Source organism: Mobula hypostoma, chromosome 1 (assembly GCF_963921235.1).
Source record: "Mobula hypostoma chromosome 1, sMobHyp1.1, whole genome shotgun sequence".
NCBI classification, from domain to species: Eukaryota; Metazoa; Chordata; class Chondrichthyes; order Myliobatiformes; family Myliobatidae; genus Mobula; species Mobula hypostoma.
In genome coordinates, this window is record NC_086097.1 from 17540470 (window position 1) to 17561289 (window position 20820).

General features: G+C 41.6%; 1 protein-coding gene across 4 annotated transcripts in view; it reads left to right on the forward strand.

Moving 5' to 3' along the window:
• The window catches only part of LOC134344379 (latent-transforming growth factor beta-binding protein 2-like), a 510939-nt gene that overhangs the window by 85464 nt on the left and 404655 nt on the right, over positions 1 to 20820 (forward strand). For 3 of the 4 annotated variants that reach the window (XM_063044071.1, XM_063044078.1, XM_063044088.1), the window contains exon 3: positions 3730 to 4009. In XM_063044071.1, the coding sequence (XP_062900141.1) occupies positions 3730 to 4009 (280 nt within the window). Of the gene's footprint in view, positions 1 to 3729; positions 4010 to 10100; positions 10194 to 20820 lie in introns of those variants that run through there. The other variant, XM_063044097.1, reaches the window with a different exon arrangement.

A 20820-nucleotide genomic window follows, 5' to 3' on the forward strand; every position in this document is an offset into this window, starting at 1 on the left:
AGGCAACTTTATCATTCATGCCAATACTGTACCTTTGTTTAAACGAGCGATGCTTGATTAAAAGGAGGGCTTCTCAAGCATTTAGGCTCATTCTGGTGGCCCAATCAGCAGTGGGAGAAGAGCATAGCAAACTTAGTAAAAGTACAGAAGGGATAAGCGGGGTGACCATTGTTGGGAGTAGGCCATTGGTGAGAGTAGGAAAGTCAGGCTTTGGCTCAAAGGAGGCTTCAGCTTGAAAGAGAGTTAACTCTGGGTAAGTTTCTGTTAAGGTTCCCTTTTCTTTCTCCTACTGTACCTTGTGTAGTTATTGGCAGTTGTGTGTTCTTCATGCCGGATGTTGGAGTCCTGGGAGCTCCCAGGGAACTACATTTGTGTGAAGTGCATCCAGCTGCAGCTCCTTGATCATTTTAGGGAACTGGAGCAGCAGCTGAATAACCTTCGGCTTCTACAGGAGAGTGAGGCAGCACGATAGTGTGGTGGTTAGCATAACACTTTACAGTTCCAGTGGCCCGGGTTCAACTCCCACTGCTGCCTGTAAGGAGTTTGTATGTTCTCCCCTTGACTACGTGCATTTCCTCCGAGCTCTCTGGTTCTCCCACAGTCCAAAAAACATATTGGTTGGTAGGTTAGTTGGGCATTGTAGATTGTCCCATGGTTAGGCTAGGGTTAAAATTGGGTTTACTGGGTGGCCTGGCTCGAAGGGCTGGAAGGACCTATTCCATGCTGCATGTCAATAAAATAAAATTTAAATATAAAATTGTCATTCAGAGTTACAGGGAAGTAGTCACCTCTAAGTTGTAGTGGCTGGGTGACTGTTAGGAGAAATGGAAATGTGAATAGGCAGTTAGCACAGAGCACCCCTGTGGCCATTCCCCTGAATAATAAGTATACCATTTTGGATACTGTTCTGGGGATGATCTCCCAGGGTAATGCCATGGAGACCAGGTTATTGGCACTGAGCATGGGACCAGGTGCAGAAGGGAAGGAAGGAGAAGAAGGGAGTGGTAGTGATACAGGACTCAATAGTCAGAGGAACAGACAGGAGATTCTGTGGATGTGAATGGGATAAGAAGGTAAGGAGAGGGGATGATGTGGCTCTGCTGGTAAAGAATGGCATCAATTCAGTTGAAAGATGTGACATAGGATCAGAAGATGTGGAATCTTTGATGGAATGTGATAATGTGATAAATTGTTACTTACCTGGAATATATTACAGCCACAATAATACTCAAGTAGCTCAACACTATTCAGAGCAGAATGTTTCTTAAATGAGTCCTGTAACCATTAACTTTACATGTTATTCTGTGGCTGTAATATGTCCTATTTACAGAAAGCACTGCACCAGCAAACTTTTCATGTCAACAACATCTTTCCTTGCTACCAAGAGGCTTGTGGACTAAAAGTGACACTGATGATTCCTTGTGAATAAATTTGAACACCCTACTAGAAGACCAGTGCCAAATTGTTTTCATCATCAGTTCATTCATGTGTTGACCTATTCTAAAAATAGAAGTTTTTAAAGCTACAGAAAAAAAGTCAAATCATTCGTTAAAGTTTATACTTATGTTTCTTTATAGTCGTGTAAATGAAGTAGAAAAATATAACTGTTGGTTGTAATTTGCGGAAAGTTGTAAAGAAAGGGGAAAAGGGAAGACCATGGATCTATATTGATGCTGCAAGGATGACTAAAAGTTACTTATGTTTTTGGAATATAGTTATTTCTATTGTGTATGAAGTTGTCCATAAAACTGTAATATACTAAGTTTCTTTATCTACAATGCCTATAAAAAGTATTCATCCTCCTTGGAAGTTTTCATGTTTTATTCTTTTATAACAATGAATCATGGTGGATTTAATTTGGCTTTTATTTTTGACTCTGATCAACAGAAAACAACTCGTGTTAAAATGAAAGCAGATTGCTACAAAATGATCTAAATTAATTGCAAATATAAAACACAAAATAATTGATTGCATAAGTATTCGTGTCCTTTAATATGATGCACCAAATCATCACAGGTGTAGCCAATTAGTTTTGGAAGCCACATAATTAGTTAAATGGAGATCTGTTTTTGGAGACCTGTGTGCAGTCAAGGTGTTTCATTTGACTGCAGTAAAAATATTCCAGTATCTGCAAGGACCAACTGTGGTGAGTTGGTATCCTGGTTAAAATCTACACCATAAAGACAAAAGAACACTCCAAGCAACTCCATGAAAAAGTTGAAAAGCACAAATCAGGAGATGAATACAAGAAAATTTCCAAGTCACTGAACATCCCTTGGAGCACAGTTAAGTCAATCATCAAGAACTGGAAATAATGTGGCACAGCTGTAAATCTGCCTAGAGAAGGCCATCCTCAAAAACTGAGTGACTATGCAAGAAGGGGCTAGTGAGGGAAGCCACCAAGAGGCCTATGATACTGGAGGAGTTACAAACTTGAGTACTGTGATGGGAGAGACAGCACATACAACAGCTGTCGCCTGGGTGATTCACCAGTCACAGCTTTATGGGAGAGTGGCAAAGAGAAAGCCATTGTTGAAAAAAATTCACATGAAATCTTAGCTAGAGTTTGCCAGAAGGCATGTGGGAGACTCTGAAGTCAGCTGGAAGAGGTTTCTATGGTGTAATGAAATCAAAATTGAGCATTTTGGCCATCAGACTAAATGCTATGTTTGGCGTCCCTAACACTACACGTCATCAAGAACACACCATCCCTACTGTGAAGCATGGGGGTGGCTGCATCATGCTGTGGGAAAACCTGATGCAGTCTACAAGAGAACTGTGATTTGGGAAGATTAGTTTTTCAGCAAAACAATGACTCCACGCATAAAGCCAAAGCTACACAGGATTGGCTTAAAAACAAATTTAATGTCCTGGAGTGGGCAAGTCAGAGTCCAGACCTCAATCCAATTGAGAATTTGTGGCTGGACTTGAAAAGGGCTTTTCACCCACAATGCCCATGCAATCTGACAGTGCTTGAGCAGTTTTGTAAAGAAGAATGGGGAATAATTGCAGTGTTTAGATGTGCAAAGGTGATAGAGACCTATCAACACAGATAAAGGTGCACCTACTAAATATTAACTCGAAGTGGGGGAGTAATTCTGCAATCAAATATTTTGTCTTTATTAATTGTAATTTAGACCAATTTGTAGAAATTTGTTTTCACTTTGACACAGAAGAGTCTTTTCTGTTGATCAATGTCAAAAATATCAAATTAAATCCACAGCAATATAATGTTTTAAAGCAATAAAACATGAAAACTTCAAAGGAAGGTGAATTCTTTTTGTAGACATTGTATATGTATCATCAATGGCTCAGATGATTGCATTCTTTTCAATAATAGTTAATTTATTTGTAAATAAGATGAAGAAGCTTCCTTTATGGGTGCCTTGAGTTTACGTTCAAATAGCTGGTGCAGGAGATCTACCCACAAGCTTTTGATCCTGAGATGATGATGATGCTTTGACAGATAAAAATGGTCATAAGTAGGAATTTCTGAAAAAGAATTGTTATGATGAGGTGATAGTTTTAAAATAAAACAGAAAATTATTGAATTGTTCAACAGCATCTTTGAAGAGAAAAAACAAGTTTGGCATATCATGTTGTGAACCAGTAATCAGAATGGATCAAAGCTCTTTCATGAAAAATGTTTGCAGGTTTAGAAATTAAAAATTATCTTTATTTGAGAAGCTGACATGTACTAATTTCTTCTAATCTGATATTTCTTAACAGCTGTGTGTGACCCACCATGTCAAAACAGGGGTTCATGTTCACGACCTCAAGTCTGTGTCTGCCGGTCAGGATTCCAGGGTTCTAGGTGTGAAGAAATTGTTCCAGAGCAACCATACATTCCCCGTGTTCTCTCATCAAGACCCTTTCCTTCTCAGTCATCTGCCTCGTACTCAAATGCCATTCAGAAAATTCACAGCAATGCAAAAAATACCACCAAAAGAATGAATGAAATTCCATCTAAACATAGGGCTTCATCAGTTGCTCAAGGCGAGAGACTTCTGTGAGTAGTTTTAATTTATTCCTCTTCATCGGTGCATTACTTCCCAGGGTAATAGATTCTACTCTTATTTTAAGATGATAGATTATTTGGTAGCTAATACAATTTATCATGTCATTTTCTTGGCATGTTGACCAGTTTCTAACTGTATTAATAATTGTTGAATGCAATATTTGTTTCTCAGTTATAAATAATGCATATCTGATTCAAGGCTCCAGAGATAACTACATAATTTTTATCAGTTTTGAGAATTTAATTGATTTTCATCTTTATTTCATTGTTAATGACAATGTGAAAGATGATAATATGGAGGAATATTTTGCTCCTTTTTAAGGAAAAGCTCGGCATAGTCATTTTTGAAATACTTCTTAGCCAAAAATATTAAAGTTAGGAGTAATTAACTGAGCAAATCAGAGAGACATTGCTAGGATACAGAAGTGGGCTGAGAAGTGGCAGGTGGAGTTAAACCCGGAGAAGTGTGAGGTGGTACACTTTGGAAGGACAAACTCTAAGGCAGAGTACAAACTAAATGGCAGGATACTTGGTAGTGTGGAGGAGCTGAGGGATCTGGGGGTACATGTCCACAGATCCCTGAAAGTTGCCTCACAGGTAGATAGGGTAGTTATGAAAGCTAACACCCCATAAGCTTTCTTAAGTGGAGGGATACAGATTAAGAGTCGAGATGTAATGATGCAGCTCTGTAAAACTCTGGTTAGGCCACACTTGGAGTACTGTGTCCATTTCTGGTCGCCTCACTATAGGAAGGATGTGGAAGCATTGGAAAGGGTGCAGAGGTGATTTACCAGGATGCTGCCTGGTTTAGAGAGTATGCATTATGATCAGAGATTAAGGGAGTTAGGGCTTTACTCTTTGGAGAGAAGGAGGATGAGAGGAGACATGATAGAGGTGTACAAAATAATAAGAGGAATAGATAGTGGATAGCCAGCGCCTCTTCCCCAGGGCACCACTGATCAATACAAGAGGACATGGCTTTAAGGTAAGGGGTGGGAAGTTCAAGGGGGATATTAGAGGAAGGTTTTTTACTCAGAGAGTGGTTGGTGCGTGGAATGCACTGCCTGAGTCAGTGGTGGAGGCAGATACACTCGTGAAGTTTAAGAGACTACTCGACAGGTATATGGAGGAATTTAAGGTGGGGGGTTATATGGGAGGCAGGGTTTGAGGGTCGGCACAACATTGTGGGCTGAAGGGCCTGTAATGTGCTGTACTATGCTATGTTCTCTGTTCAAATCATAATCGGATGTCTCTTGTTTAAAGTGAGCAAGTCATGCCTGTATTAAATTTATAGACAAAGCGAAGTCGCATTAAGCTTTTGTCATCTAATACTGTAAGGCCCTGTTGTCTACTATTTGCAATAAAAATTAAAATTGGTCTTTAACTTGAAAGTAAATATAGAGAAATAATAAATCAAGGATTGCTATGGTGTGGTGAAATTGAGAAGTTTAATTTAACAGATAATGTTTGTATTTTAAGTGAAATAAGAAGAACAGATATAAAGTTTAAATAGAAGGGCATTAAAGATAAGGGCATGTTTTTCTATTTAGATTCTTAAACAATTCACTCTGCAGTCATACTTACTCCTTTGCTTTTGTTGTGGCTGTTCTGAGTCTCTGATTCCAGTCAAACTTGAAGACTAAGATCTTACTCTTGGGCAGCCCCACTGGCCTTAATTGAGATTGCTTTTGTCGAAGGCTGTTTTACATCATTATCAGGAGTAATTAAAAAGCAGTTTAAGCCAATTTAAATAATGAAAACATATTATTTATAAAATTGTTTGCTAATATTTTGAACATGTCTAAGTTAATTAAAAACATAACAACATAAGAACATAACAAATAGAAGCAGGAGTAGGCCATCTGGCCCGTCGAGCCTGCTCCGCCGTTCAATAAGATCATGGCTGATCTGGCCATGGACTCATCTCCACCTACCTGCCTTTTCCCCATAACCCATAATTCCCCACTATACAAAAATCTATCCGACCTTGTCTTAAATATATTTAACTAAAGTAACTTCCACCACTTCATTGTGCAGAGAATTCCACAGATTCACCACTCTCTGGGAAAAGCAGTTCCTTCTCATCTCCATCCTAAATCTACTCCTACTCCCCTGAATCTTGAGGCTTTGTCCCGTTGTTCTAGTCTCACCTACCAGTGGAAACTCTCCTGCCTCTTTCTTATATCCCTTTCATAATTTTATATGTTTCTATAAGATCTCCCCTCATTCTTCTGATTTCCAGCGAATGCAGTCCCAAGTGACTCAATCTCTCCTCATGGTCTAACCACTTCTTCTCTGGAATCAACTGGGTGAACCTCCTCTGCACTGTTTCCAAAGCCACTATATCATTCCTCGTGTAAGGAGACCAGAATTGCATGCAGTACTCCAGGTGCAGCCTCACCAGTACCCTGTACAGTTGCAGCATAACCTCCCTGCTCTTAAATTCAAACCCTCTAACAATGAAGGCCAATATTCCATTTGCTTTCCTGATTGCCTGCTGCACCTGCAAACCAACCTTTTGTGATTCATGCACAAGTACTCCCAAGTCCCTCTGCATAGCAGCATGCTGCAACGTTTTACCATTTAAGCAATAACCTGATCTTCCATTTTTCCTTTCAAAGTGGATGACCTCATATTTACCAACCTTGTACTCCGTCTGCCAGACCCATGCCCATTTACTTAACCCATCTGTATCTCTCTGCAGACTCTCTATATCTTCTTTACAATTTGCTTTTCCACTCAATTTAGTATCATCAGCAAACTTAGATAAACTACACTCGGTCCCCTCTTCCAGATTGTTAATGTATCTCGTGAACAGTTGCAGTCGCAGCATCAATTCCTGTGGCACAATGCTCACGACTGATTGCTAACCAGAGTAACACCCATGTATCCCAACTCTCTGCTTTCCATTGGTTAACCAATCCTCTTCCCATGCTAATACATCACCCCCAACTCTATGCATCCTTATCTTATGGATAAGACTTTTATGTGGCACCTTATCGAACACCTTCTGGAAATCCAAGGAATTAACGTCCATCTGTTCCCCTCTATACACTGCGCTTGTTGTATCCTTAAATACTCCAGTAAGTTTGTCAAACAGGACCTGCCTTTGCTGAATCCATGCTGTGTCTGCCTGATGGATCCATTTCTTTCCAGATGCCTCGTTTTTTCTTCTTTAATGATAGCTTCAAGCATTTTCCCAACTACAGATGTTAAACCAACTGGCCTATAGTTATCTGCCTTTTGTCTACGTCCTTTTTTTGAATGGTGGCGTGACATTTGCTGTCTTCCAATCCACCAGGACCTGCCTAGAGTCCAGAGAATTTTGGTAAATCATCACCAAAGCCTCTACTATAACTTCTACCATTTCTTTCAGTACACTGGGATGCATTCCATCAGGACCAGGGGACTTATCTATCTTCAGGCCTACAAAAAGTGAAAAGTAAAATAAAATGTACCAACTTGTTCATTCCTTTAGGACCAAAAGACATAGGAGCAGAATTAGGCTATTTCGCCCATTGAATCAGCTCCACCATTCCATCATGGCTGATTATTGTTCCCTCTCAAACCCATTCTGCTGCCTTCTCCCTGTAATCTTTGACACATTGATTAATCAAGAACCTATCAACCTCCACCTTAAATATACCCAATGACTTGGCCTGCACAGTCATCTGTGGCAATGAATTCCACATATTTACCATTCTCTGGCTAAAGAGATGTTTCCTCAACTCTGTTCTAAGTGGTCATCCTTCAATTTTGAGGCTGTGCCCTCTGGTCCCAGACTCCTTCACCCTCCACTGTAGGAAAGATCATCTCCGCATCCACATTATTCAGACCTTTCAATATTCGGTAGGTTACAATGAGATTCCCCCCCACCCCCCCGCCACCGTCCCCCGTCCCCCATTCTCCTAAACTCCATTGACTACAGGCCCAGAGCTATCAAATGTAAACCCTTTCATTCCTGGGATCATTCTCATTCTCAACACACTAGCTATATATTAACAGAGGGGAAAAAACGTACTAGATATTGTTCTTACTTAGAACTTGTGTATGTTTTCTCCCTAGCCTGTTGAGCCAACGCCAACCCGTTCCAACACTGGCAGGTCCGCCTACACCTTTTTATTGGCCCTATGCTGATTTCAGCTCACAAAAAGAAAGCTGAAGCTCTCAAGCTCTTTTTAAACTTCACACTGTGTCACCAACAAGCGATCTCTCACGCTGATCTGAGCCCACAGAAAATGAGCTTTTCAATCAAGGTCAGCCATCCCTGATTAAGGCTGAGGGAATAGATGCAAAGCTCTTCTGGCCCTTGGTTGAACTGAAGCCAGTAATGAGTCCAGTGCTCAAGCAAAGGTTCAGAAGCACCAGCATCAAACATCTAGCTTGTCTTTAATTTCCATCTTTCAATGGACAGGCAGGAGGTAAAGTAAATCAGCAAGGCCTGCATCATTCATGGGTCCCTACAGCCACTAAAGTTAAGTATGATTCAGCACTCATTTTTATGTTCATTTTGTTGACTGTTATTTTCTTGCAAGAAAGCAGAAAATACCAGAAATAAAAGGAACATCTATGGATTAGGGGGAAAATTTATTACAGTTTTGTCATTTATTATTGGAATTGCTGCTGATTTACCGCATCCAATTTTATACTTCAACCCACTTTCACCTAACACACTGATATTCTTCACCTTAACTCAGTGACAAACGCTCCTGATCTTTCTCCCTCATGTAGTGGAAGACTCCACCATCACCTCTTCCCACCATATTTCACAGCTGGCCACAGCACAAATCTAAAGGGATATAAGGCTGCTATTGAACTTAACACCTTGAGCAAATGACCCAGGGAAACTGGATAAAACTGCTGATTACTACTGTCCTGTTGCAATGCCCATACAGCTCAACTTCTTGTTTACACCGAAATCTTAAAACTCAGGACATTATATCAAATGTTTACTTCGAGCAACAAGGCATGTTGTGGGAAATTTGATGCAGATGTGATACAGCATGTATATTTATCTGTTTTATATGGTGGTGTAAGCTTTCAAGTCATCTGGTAATTTAACTGGAATTGGAAACTGTTGATACAACGCAGATTGCTGGGTTTTATAATAGGAAATTGATCCTCAGTGTCAGCGTTAAGCCTGAATGGCAAATTTTAAATATATCTTCCTGTGTCAAGGTTTTTGAGTTGGTGGTGTTCTTTGTGGATCTGTGTTAAGAGCATTGGAAAAAGAAGCAGGAATGGGTCATACAGTCTCTATCCTCATAGTGACATTCCATAAGATCATATGTGAACTTTTACTCAGCTCCACTTTTCTGTACTACTTTAAGAATATCCAAAAAATTATACTCAGCATCTAAGCCTCCTTTTGGGCAAATTCACTACTATCTGAATGAAAACTTCTCTTTTTGTCTGAGTCCTGAATGATTGATTCCTTATTTTAAGATGGCAGCTATGGCTCCAGACATCTGAATAATGAGAATCATCCTATCATTTAACCTGTCAAGGCCCATGAAGAGTTTTGTCTGATTGAGAAAGATAATGTCTCACCTGTTTAGGTTTAGTGTGCTTAATCTCTCCTCATAGGACAATCACCCTATCTGATGAAACTCCATTGCACTTTTTCTATCACAATAACAGCCTTTCTTAGGTAGGAATAGCCCTATGCAAAATCTTAATTTTTCAGTTAGATCCTATATAATTTCACTATGACACCTCAATTGTTTTGCTCAGATCCTATTGCAATGAAAGCCAGTGTGCTAACATTAAGGAGGTAATAAATCCATTTGCCAGTGTGCTAACATTAAGGAGGTAATAAATCCATTTGCCAGTGTGCTAACATTAAGGAGGTAATAATACATTTGTAAAGGTGCATTAACAGGATTATCAAGATTTAAGGAGGAAATAACAGGGTATTTGGAAAATCATACGGCAACCAAGCAGAATCAGTATGAAGACATGAGAGAATGCAGATGCTGGAATCTCAAGTAACAACAATTTACTTTTCTCGGTGGTTGAACGGGGCGGGACTGCGCAAGCGCATGTAAATCGGCCCGTGAGGCAGCGGGGGTATTTAAAAGAGAGCAGTTTGACGGAGCGGGCGATGGAGTAGAGGGAGACAGAGTAGGAAGGCTTCGGCAAGCAGAGGCTGAAGATGAGCTTCACTCCAAGTGAGGTAAGGCCGGGTAAGTTCCTTTAAAAGGAGAACCGTCTGCAGCGGTATTTTATTTGAAGCAAGGAAGGTGGGAGACTGTAGCGTATTGGGTAGGTCATGACAGCTGAGATCGGCCCCGTGGTTTGTTCATCCAGCAGCATGTGGGAAATCAGGGATACTTCCAGTGTCCCTGACGACTATGTGTGCAGGAATTGTGTCCAGCTGCAGCTGCTGGCAGACCGCATTGAGCGGCTGGAGCTGCGATTGGATTCATACTGGAGCATCCGCGATACTGAGAAAGTCGTAAATAGCACGTTCAGTGAGTTGGCCACACCGCAGGTAAAGGCTACACTGGCAGAAAGGGAATGGGTGGCCACTAGACAGCGTAGCAGTAGGCAGGTAGTGCAGGAGTCCCCTGAGGTTATCTCCCTCCTAAACAGATATACTGTTTTGGATACTGTTGGGGGAGATGTCTCATCAGGGGAAGGCAGCAGCAGCCGAGTTCATGGCACCATGGGTGGCTCTGCAGCACAGGAGGGAAGGAAAAGGAGTGGGAGCGCTATAGTGATAGGGGATTCGATTGTAAGGGGAATAGACAGGCGTTTCTGCGGCCGCAAACGAGACTCCAGGAGGGTATGTTGCCTCCCTGGTGCAAGGGTCAAGGATGTCTCTGAGTGGCTGCAGGATATTCTGGAGTGGGAGGGTGAACAGCCAGTGGTCGTGGTGCACAAGGTACCAACGATATAGGTAAAAAAATGGGATGAGGTCCTACAAGGTGAATTTAGGGAGTTAGGAGATAAACTAAAAAGTAGGACCACAAAGGTAATAATCTCTGGATTACTACCAGTGCCACGTGTTAGTCAGAGTAGAAATAGGAGGATATATCAGATGAATACGTGGCTTGAAAAATGGTGCAAGCGGGAGGGATGCAAATTTCTGGGGCATTGGAACCAGTTCTGGAGGAGGTGGGACCGGTACAAACAGGACGGTCTGCATCTGGGCTGGACTGGAACCAATGTCCTAGGGGGAGCCTTTGCTACTGTTGTTCAGGAGGATTTAAACTAATGTGGCAGGGGGATGGGAACAAGTGCAGAGAGACAGAGGGGTGTAAAATGACGGTAGAAGCAAAAAGTAGTAAGGTAAAAAGTAAAAGTGGCAGGCAGGCAAATCCAGGGCAAGAATCGAAAACGGGCCACTTTTCAACATAATTGTATTAGGGCTAAGAGTGTTGTAAAAGCAAGCCTGAAGGCTTTGTGTGTCAATGCAAGGAGCATTTGTAACAAGGTGGATGAATTGAATGTGCAGCTAGTTATTAATGAATATGATATAGTTGGGATCACAGAGACATGCCTCCAGGGTGACCAAGGATGGGAGCTCAACATTCAGGGATATTCAATATTCAGGAGGGATAGACATGAAAGAAAAGAAGGTGGGGTAGCATTGCTGGTTAGAGTGGAGATTAAGGCAATAGAAAGGAAGGACATTAGTCAGGAGGATGTGGAATTGATATGGGTAGAGCTGCATAACACTAAGGGGCAGAAAACACTGGTGAGAGTTGTGTACCTAACAGTAATAGTGAGGTTGGGGATGGCATTAAACAGGAAATTAGAAATGTGTGCAATAAAGGAACAGCAATTATAATGGGTGACTTCAATCTACATATAGATTGGGTGAACCAAATTGGTAAGGGTGCTGAGGAAGAGGATTTCTTGGAAAGTATGTGGGATGGTTTTCTGAACCAACATGACGAGGAACCAACTAGAGGGCAGGCCATTTGAGCAATGAGGAAGGGTTAGTTAGCAATCTTGTCATGCGAGGCCCCTTGGGTAAGAGTGACCATAATATGGTGGAATTCTTCATTAAGATGGAGAGTGACATAGTTAATTCAGAAACAAAGGTTCTGAACTTAAAGAAGGGTAACTTTGAAGGTATGAGAGATGAATTAGCTAAGATAGACTGGCAAATGATACTTAAAGGGGTTGACGGTGGATATGCAATGGCAAGCATTTAAAGATCGCATGGATGAACTACAACAATTGCTCATCCCAGTTTGGCAAAAGAATAACCAGGGAAGGTAGTGCACCCGTGGCTGACAGGGGAAATTAGGGATAGTATCAATTCCAAAGAAGAAACATACAAATTAGCCAGAAAAAGCGACACACCTGAGGACTGGGAGAAATTCAGAGTCCAGCAGAAGAGGACAAAGGGCTTAATTAGGAAAAGGAAAAAAGATTATGACAGAAAGCTGGCAGGGAACAAAAAAACTGACTTGTGAAAAGAAAAAGATTGGTTAAGACAAATGTAGGTCCCTTACAGTCAGAAACAGGTGAATTGATTATGGGGAACAAGGACATGGCAGACCAATTGAATAACTACTTTGGTTCTGTCTTCACTAAGGAGGACATAAACAATCTTACGAAAATAGTAGGAGACCGAAGGTCTAGTGAGATGGAGGAACTGAGGGAAATACATGTTAGTAGGGAAGTGGTGATAGGTAAATTGAAGGGATTAAAGGCAGATAAATCCCCAGGGCCAGATGGTCTGCATTCCAGAGTGCTTAAGGAAGTAGCCCAAGAAATAGAGGATGCATTAGTGATAATTTTTCAAAACTCTTTAGATTCTGGATTAGTTCCTGAGGATTGGAGGGTGGCTAACATAACCCCGCTTTTTAAAAAAGGAGGGAGAGAGAAATCGGGGAATTATAGACCGGTTAGCCTGACATCGGTGGTGGGGAAAATGCTAGAGTCAGTTATCAAAGATGTGATAACAGCACATTTGGAAAGCGCTGAAATCATCGGACAAAGTCAGCATGGCTTTGTGAAAGAAAAATCATGTCTGACGAATCTCATAGAATTTTTTGAGGATGTAACTAGTAGAGTGGATAGGGGAGAACCAGTGGATGTGGTATATTTGGATTTTCAAAAGGCTTTTGACAAGGTCCCACACAGGAGATGAGTGTGCAAACTTAAAGCGTACGGTATTAGGGGTATGGTATTGACATGGATAGAGAATTGGTTGGCAGACGGGAAGCAAAGAGTAAGAATAAATGGGACCTTTTCAGAATGGCAGGCAGTGACTAGTGGGGTACCGCAAGGCTCAGTGCTAGGACCCCAGTTGTTTACAATATAAATAACTTAGATGAGGGAATTAAATGCAGCATCTCCAAGTTTGCGGATGACACGAAGCTGGGCGGCAGTGTTAGCTGTGAGGAGGATGCTAAGAGGATGCAAGGTGACTTGGATAGGTTAAGTGAGTGGGCAAATTCATGGCAGATGCAATTTAATTTGGATAAATGTGAGGTTATCCACTTTGGTGGCAAGAACAGGAAACAGATTATTATCTGAATGGTGGCCGATTAGGAAAAGGGGAGGTGCAATGAGACCTGGGTGTCATTGTACACCAGTCATTGAAAGTGGGCATGCAGGTACAGCAGGTGGTGAAAAAGGCGAATGGTATGCTGGCAGTCATAGCAAGAGGATTCGAGTACAGGAGCAGGGAGGTACTACTGCAGTTGTACAAGGCCTTGGTGAGACCACACCTGGAGTATTGTGTGCAGTTTTGGTCCCCTAATCTGAGGAAAGACATTCTTGCTATAGAGGGAGTACAAAGAAGGTTCACCAGATTGATTCCTGGGATGGCAGGACTTTCATATGATGAAAGACTGGATCGACTAGGCTTGTACTCGCTGGAATTTAGAAGATTGAGGGGGGATCTTATTGAAATTTATAAAGGGATTGGACAGGCTAGATGGAGGAAGATTGTTCCTGATGTTGGGGAAGTCCAGAACGAGGGGTCACAGTTTGAGGATAAAGGGGAAGCCTTTTAGGACCGAGATGAGGAAAAATTTCTTCACACAGAGAGAAGTGAATCTGCGGAATTCTCTGCCACAGGAAACAGTTGAGGCCAGTTCATTGGCTATATTTAAGAGGGAGTTAGATATGGCCCTTGTGGCTGAAGGGATCAGAGGTATGGAGAGAAGGCAGGTACAGGGTTCTGAGTTGGATGATCAGCCATGATCATACTGAATGGCGGTGGAGGTTCGAAGGGCTGAATGGCCTACTGCACCTATGTTTCTATGTTTACTTGAGGAACATAGTGCATTGAGCAGCATCTGTGGGAGCACGTATTGAAAGCTTGCATCACGACTGAGAGTAGAGAGGCAAGATGGCCAGTTTAAAGAGAAGAATGGAAGTGGTTTCACAAGAGTCCGAGGTGATTGATGGTTTGAAAAGGGGTGCAAGATGTCAGGCGGGTTGCACCAGTTAAGGGAGGGTGGAGTTGGTAGACAGTGTCATATGAATGATAACTGTGTTAACACCTAATGAAGGTCTTGGCCTGAAACATTGACTGTGTGCTCCCTTCTATAGATCCTTCCTGACTTGTTCCTCCATCATTTTGTGTGTGTTGCTGAATGATAAAATGAGGCAGAGGGAAAGAAAAATGAAAGTCAGATGAAGCAAGATGAGGAAAGGATTATGAAGTTTGTATACAGTTGCTGGAGAGAGATGAGCAGGAACACAAAGGGTTGCCATTGCTGAACTTGATAAGTAAAGGAGGTAATAATGGAACCATAAGATCAGAGATGAATAACATATAGACCCAGAACCAGATAGGGGTGGATCAGGTGGAGGAAACTGTGTGTGGAACCTGGAGAGTGAGGACAAAGATGGATGATTGGGGTAATGGAAGGTTTGAAGGAAAGGGGATAGATATGAGAGAACTGGAGGATTGGAAAGAGAATGATGGTGAAGGGGAGAAACGAGGGAAACAAAAATTGCTGGTCCATTGGTGCAGGTCACAGGAAATGTATATGTGTTCTTAGATCTTATCCCTCACTAACATTCAGGGAGTCTAACAGCCCTTCTAGGTGAGGTAAAGATTCACGTGGACCTTCTCCAATCTTATCTATAGTATTCGGTACTCCAAACATGGCCTCCTCTACATTGGTGAGATCAAGCGCAGACTGGGTGACAGTTTTGCAGAGCACTTGCGCTTAGTCTGCAATGGCACCCTGAGTTCCCAGTTACATGCCATTTCAATTCTTCTTTCTAATTTTATTCAGACCTACCCATCCTTGTCCTTCTCTGCTTCTAAGGTGAGATCCAATGCAATCTAGAGTAATAAGACCTCATATTCTGCCTGGGTAGTCTACTTTAGCATGAATATGGAGTTTTCCATTTTTAGGTAACTCTTCTCCCCCCCCCCCCCCCAGTGGGCTGTTTTCCTCCTTCCTCCCCTTTTCCCCTCTTTCTCCTTCCAATCCTCCCTTAATTTTAATCTTTCCCTCAATCTTACCACTTAGGTCCCTGTTACCCATCTTCATCCCCTTCCCCTTCTGTGTCCATCCACCACACACAGTTCACCCACAGGCTACCATCCCTCCACCCACCATCTAGTTCTGGTTTTGTCTGCCATTCACCACTCCCTGATGGTTCCCATATGGAAGTTACTATATATTTTTTTTAAAAAACTTATTATTTAAACTGAATGAGACTAAATAATGTTGCAGTATAAAAGAATCTGGATGATCTTATTGAAAGGAACACAAAGGATCCAGATACAACAGGTAATTCAGGAAGTTATTGGAATGTTGCCCTACAACACAACGGGCAATGAAATATAAAAGTAGTAAATTTTTGGAGCTACTTTACCTGATGCTGTTGAGCTTGCACCTAGTATATCATATACATTTTTGCCTCCACAATAGGTAATGAAAAGAAGATTCATTAGGTTGATTCTTGGGGTTATGAGATTAGTATATCAAGAGAAGTTAAGTAGATTGGGCCTATATTCTGGAGTTTAGAGGAATGAGAAATGATTTTATTGAAATGTAAGATTTTAAAGGAGATTGTCAGAGTGATTCAGGAAGAATGTTTTTCTTAGTCGAGTTACTTAGAATTGCGGCATACTTTCAGAATAAAGGGTTGCCTATTTATAGTGTGTCAGAAATAAGGTAGTCTTTCACCCAAACTGATATATCTCTTTGAAGTTTTTCACTCCAGAGAAGTCTTAAATATGTTGCCGTACAGTTGAATAACAAGGGGATCAAAGGGTTTGGGGAGTGAGTAGAGAAGTAACACCAGGACTAAGATTGAATCACTTGTGTTCATATTCAATGATGTTCCTCTAAAGCAGAGATGAGGTGGAATTTCTTTAGCCAGAGAGTGGTGAATCTCAGGATTTTTTTTTTGCCACAGAGGGCTGTAGAGGCCAAGGTGATTTTGGTGTATTTAAGGCAGAGGTTGGTAGGTTCTTGAATGGTAAAGGATTTAAGGTTACGGGGAGAAAGAGGTTGGGAAAAAAAAATCAGTCATGCTCGCTGAACAGACTTGATGGGCCAAGTAGTGGAATTCTGCTCCTTTATCTTATGGTCTTATATCAGAGCAGATTTGAGAAGTCAAATGGCCTAATGTGCCCTTATTACTTATAAATTAATTCTCATGTTCTGTGTTCATATTTATTTGTCTTTTCATTTCTTGCTTCATCTACATATCAACTTTAGTGATTAATTTATCTGAACCCCAGTCCTTTTAATCACCTTGCTTTACTGTATTTTTCTACCAAAGTAGATGGTATCGACTGCTTATATGACATTGTTCATAAAATGATTCAACACTACAGCACAGAAACAGGCCCTTCAGCTCATCCAGACCATTGATCTGCCTAGTCCCATTGGCCTGTTCCCAGACCATAGCCTGACTTACTCCTCCCATCCATGTATCTATCCATATTTCTCTTAAATGTTGAAATCGACCCCACATCCAGGACTTGCAGTGGCAGCTTGTTCCACTTGCCACCCTTTCAGTGAAGAAGTTCCTCTTAAACATTTCACCTTTCACACTTAACTGATGACTTCCAGTTGTAGTCTTACCCAATCACGGTGGGGAAAAAACTTGCTTGTGTTTATCCTTTCTATACCTCTTACAATTTTGGACACTTCTATCAAATCTCCCCTCAATCTTAATCTTATACCTTCTCGGGAATAAAGATCAATGTTTCACTTTAACTCAGGTCAGGTCCCAGCAAAGTTCTTTCAATTTTCTCTGTACTCTCTCAATTTTATTGACATCTTTCCTGTAGGTAGGCGACCAAAACTGCACACAAGATTCCAAATTAGGTGCCACCATCCCAGCTCCTGTACAAAATACATTGATTTATGGAGGCCAATGTACCAAAAGCCACTGTGACACCACTATTAAACAATTAAAGATTTGTACTCCCAGATCCCTTTGTTCCACCGTACTCCCCAGTACCCTACCGCTTACTGTGTAAGACCTACTTTGATTAATCTTTCTATCTGCCATTTTTCAGCCCATTTTTTCCAGCTGGTTCAGGTCTGTGCAAGTTTTGATAGCCTTTCTCAGTGTTCACTATACTGCCCCCCCCCCCCCCCCCCAGTCTTGGTGTCAAAATTGCTGATCTAGTTTAGCACATTATCATCCAGATCATTGGTGTAGATGACAAACAACAATAAAGCCAGCAGCAATCCCTGCGGCACACCACTAGTCATGGGCCTTCAGTTAGAGAGGTAACCATCTACAGCTAATGTCTAGCTTCTCCCACGAAGCCAATGTCTAGTCCAATTTACTACCTCATCTTGAGTGCCAACCTTCTTGACGAACCTCCTTGTGGACAATATCCATTAACTTGTCTTCATCAACTTTCCTAATAATTACCTCAAAAAAGACCTGTAAGATTGGTTAGACATGACCTACCACACACAAAGCCTTGTTGACTATCCCTAAACAGTCCATGTCTATGTAAATACTGATATATTTGGTGCAATAATTTTCCTACAACTGATGTCAGGCTCACAGGCCTATAATTCCATGGATAATTTTCAGAGCCTTTCTTAAGCAGCAGAACAATACTGGCTATCCACCAGTCATCTGGTGCCTCACCTGTCTCTAAGAATGATTTAGTTATCTCTACTAGAGCCCCTGCAGTTTCTGCACTTGCCTCCTTGCTTCTAACAAGGAGGGAACTCCTTGTCTGGCCCTGGGAATTTATCCAGCAAACACCTCCTTCTCTGTAAACTGTATGGAGTCCATAACCTCACAGCTGCTTTGCCTCACTTCTATGTTAGACCATAGGACAAAGGAGCAGAAGTCGGCCATTTGGCCCATCGAGTCTGCTCCGGCATTTTATCATGAGCTGATCCATTCTCCCATTTAGTCCCACTCCCCCGAACTTCTCACCATAACCCTTGGTGCCCTGGCTGGTCAGATACCTATCAATCTCTGCCTTAAATACACCCAATGACTTGACCTCCACTGCCACCCATGGCAACAAATTCCACAGATTCACTACCCTCTGGCTGAAAAAATTTCTTCGCATCACTGTTCTGAATGGGCGCCCTTCAATCCTTAAGTCATTGCCCTCTTGTACTAGACTCCCCCACCATGGGAAACAATTTTGCCACATCCACTCTGTCCATGCCTTTCAATATTCGAAATGTTTCTATCAGGTCCCCCCTCATTCTTCTAAACTCCAAGGAATACAGTCCAAGAGCAGACAAACATTCCTCATATGTTAACCCCTCATTCCCAGAATCATTCTAGTGAATCTTCTCTGAACCCTCTCCAATGTCAGCACATCCTTTCTTAAATAAGGAGCCCAAAACTGCCCCCAGTACTCTAAGTGTGGTCTTACCAGTGCCTTATAGAGCCTCAACATCACATCCCTGCTCCTATACTCTATTCCTCTAGAAATGTATGCCAACATTGCATTCGCTGCCTTCACCACCGACTCAACCTGGAGGTTAACCTTAAGGGTATCCTGCACGAGGACTCTCAAGTCCCGTTGCATCTCAGAACTTTGAATTCTCTCCCCACTTAAATAATAGTCTGCCCGTTTATTTCTTCTGCCAAAGTGCATAACCATACACTTTCCAAGATTGTATTTCATTTGCCACTCCTTTGCCCATTCTCCCAATCTATCCAAGTATCTCTGCAGACTCTCCTTTTCCTCAGTACTACCGGCCCCTCCACCTATCTTTGTATCATCAGCAAACTTAGCCACAAAGCCATCTATTCCATAATCCAAATCGTTGATATAGAACGTAAAAAGAAGTGGCCCCAACACGGACCCCTGTGGGACACCACTGGTAACCGGCAGCCAACCAGAAAAGGATCCCTTTATTCCACTCTCTGTTTCCTGCCAATCAGCCAACGCTCTATCCACGTATGTAACTTTCCTGTAATTCCATGGGCTCTTATCTTGTTAAGCAGCCTCATGTGTGGCACCTTGTCAAAGGCCTTCTGAAAATCCAAATATACAACATCCACTGCATCTCCCTTGTCTAGCCTACTTGTAATTTCCTCAAAAAATTGCAATAGGTTTGTCAGACAGGATTCTCTGCGTCTGTCTCCCTAGTAAATACAGATGGAACAAATCCACTTAGTATCTCCCCATCTCTTTTGGCTTCACACCTAAATTACTATTCTGATCATCCAGTGGACCAATTTTGTCCCTTGTGATCCTTTTGCTTCTGACATATCTGTAGAACCCCTTAGGATTCTCCCTCACCTTGTCTGCTACGGCATCCCCCTGCCTTTTAACCCTCTTGATTTATTTCTTAAGATTTTCTTACATTTTTTACACTCCATAAGTACCTCTTTAGTTCCTGACTGCCTACACTTTGTGTGAACCTCCTTAATGAAGGTCTCAATATCCAAATTGGCCTTAAAACCAAGGTTCCCTAAACCTGTTTTCTTTACCTTTTATTCTGACAGGCACATACAAGCTTTGTACTCTCAAAATTTCACCTCTGAAGGCACCCACTTACCAAGTACACCTTTGCCAGTGAACAATTTGTCCCAATCCACACTTGCCAGATCCCGTCTAATACCATCAAAATTGGCCTTTGTCCAATTTAGAATCTCAACCTATGGAACAGACCTTTCCTTTTCCGTATTTACCTTGCAACTAATGACATTATGATCACTTAATGCAAAATGTTCTTCCGCACAAACTTTTGTCACCTACCCTATTTCAATCCCTAATAGGAAATCAAGTATCTCCCATTAGGACTCTCTCATAAGGATTTCTATGTACTGCTATAACCCTATTGTTCTTATACCTAAGTGGTAGATGGTTGGACTTTTCTTTCATAGCTTAGGACTTTTGTGGTTGAAATGCAACTTGCTTTTTGTCAGCCATGTCTAAATGTTAGCAAGGTCTTGCTGCATGCAGACTTGGACTGCTTTATTTTTTGAAAAGATAGGAGTGGGCCTGAATTTTGAGCAATCATCAAAGAGCATCACTGCATCTGACCTTGTCATAGATATAAAGTCATTGATAAAGTAGTAGCATCTTTTTGGTTTGGGCTGACTCAGCCCCGACAAACTTTTCCAGAGATATGCTGCTAAGATGATTGGCTTCCATCTTCTTCAGTAGGAGCTGTGAATCGAAGCATTGAATTGGATTTTGCTTGATGTTCATTGGTTCAATTTTACTCGGGCTACTTGATGTGACATTCAGTCATGTACAGTTACTTTCACTTTCACCTCACTTCTGGAAACTGACCATTGGGAATCCATTGTTTCATGATGTTGAAATGCTGTATTCATTAAGTTCTTTTGAACAGAGTTTTTTTAAAAAAAGAGAAAAAACTTATTAATTACATTTTCCTTAGCAGTGCTGCATC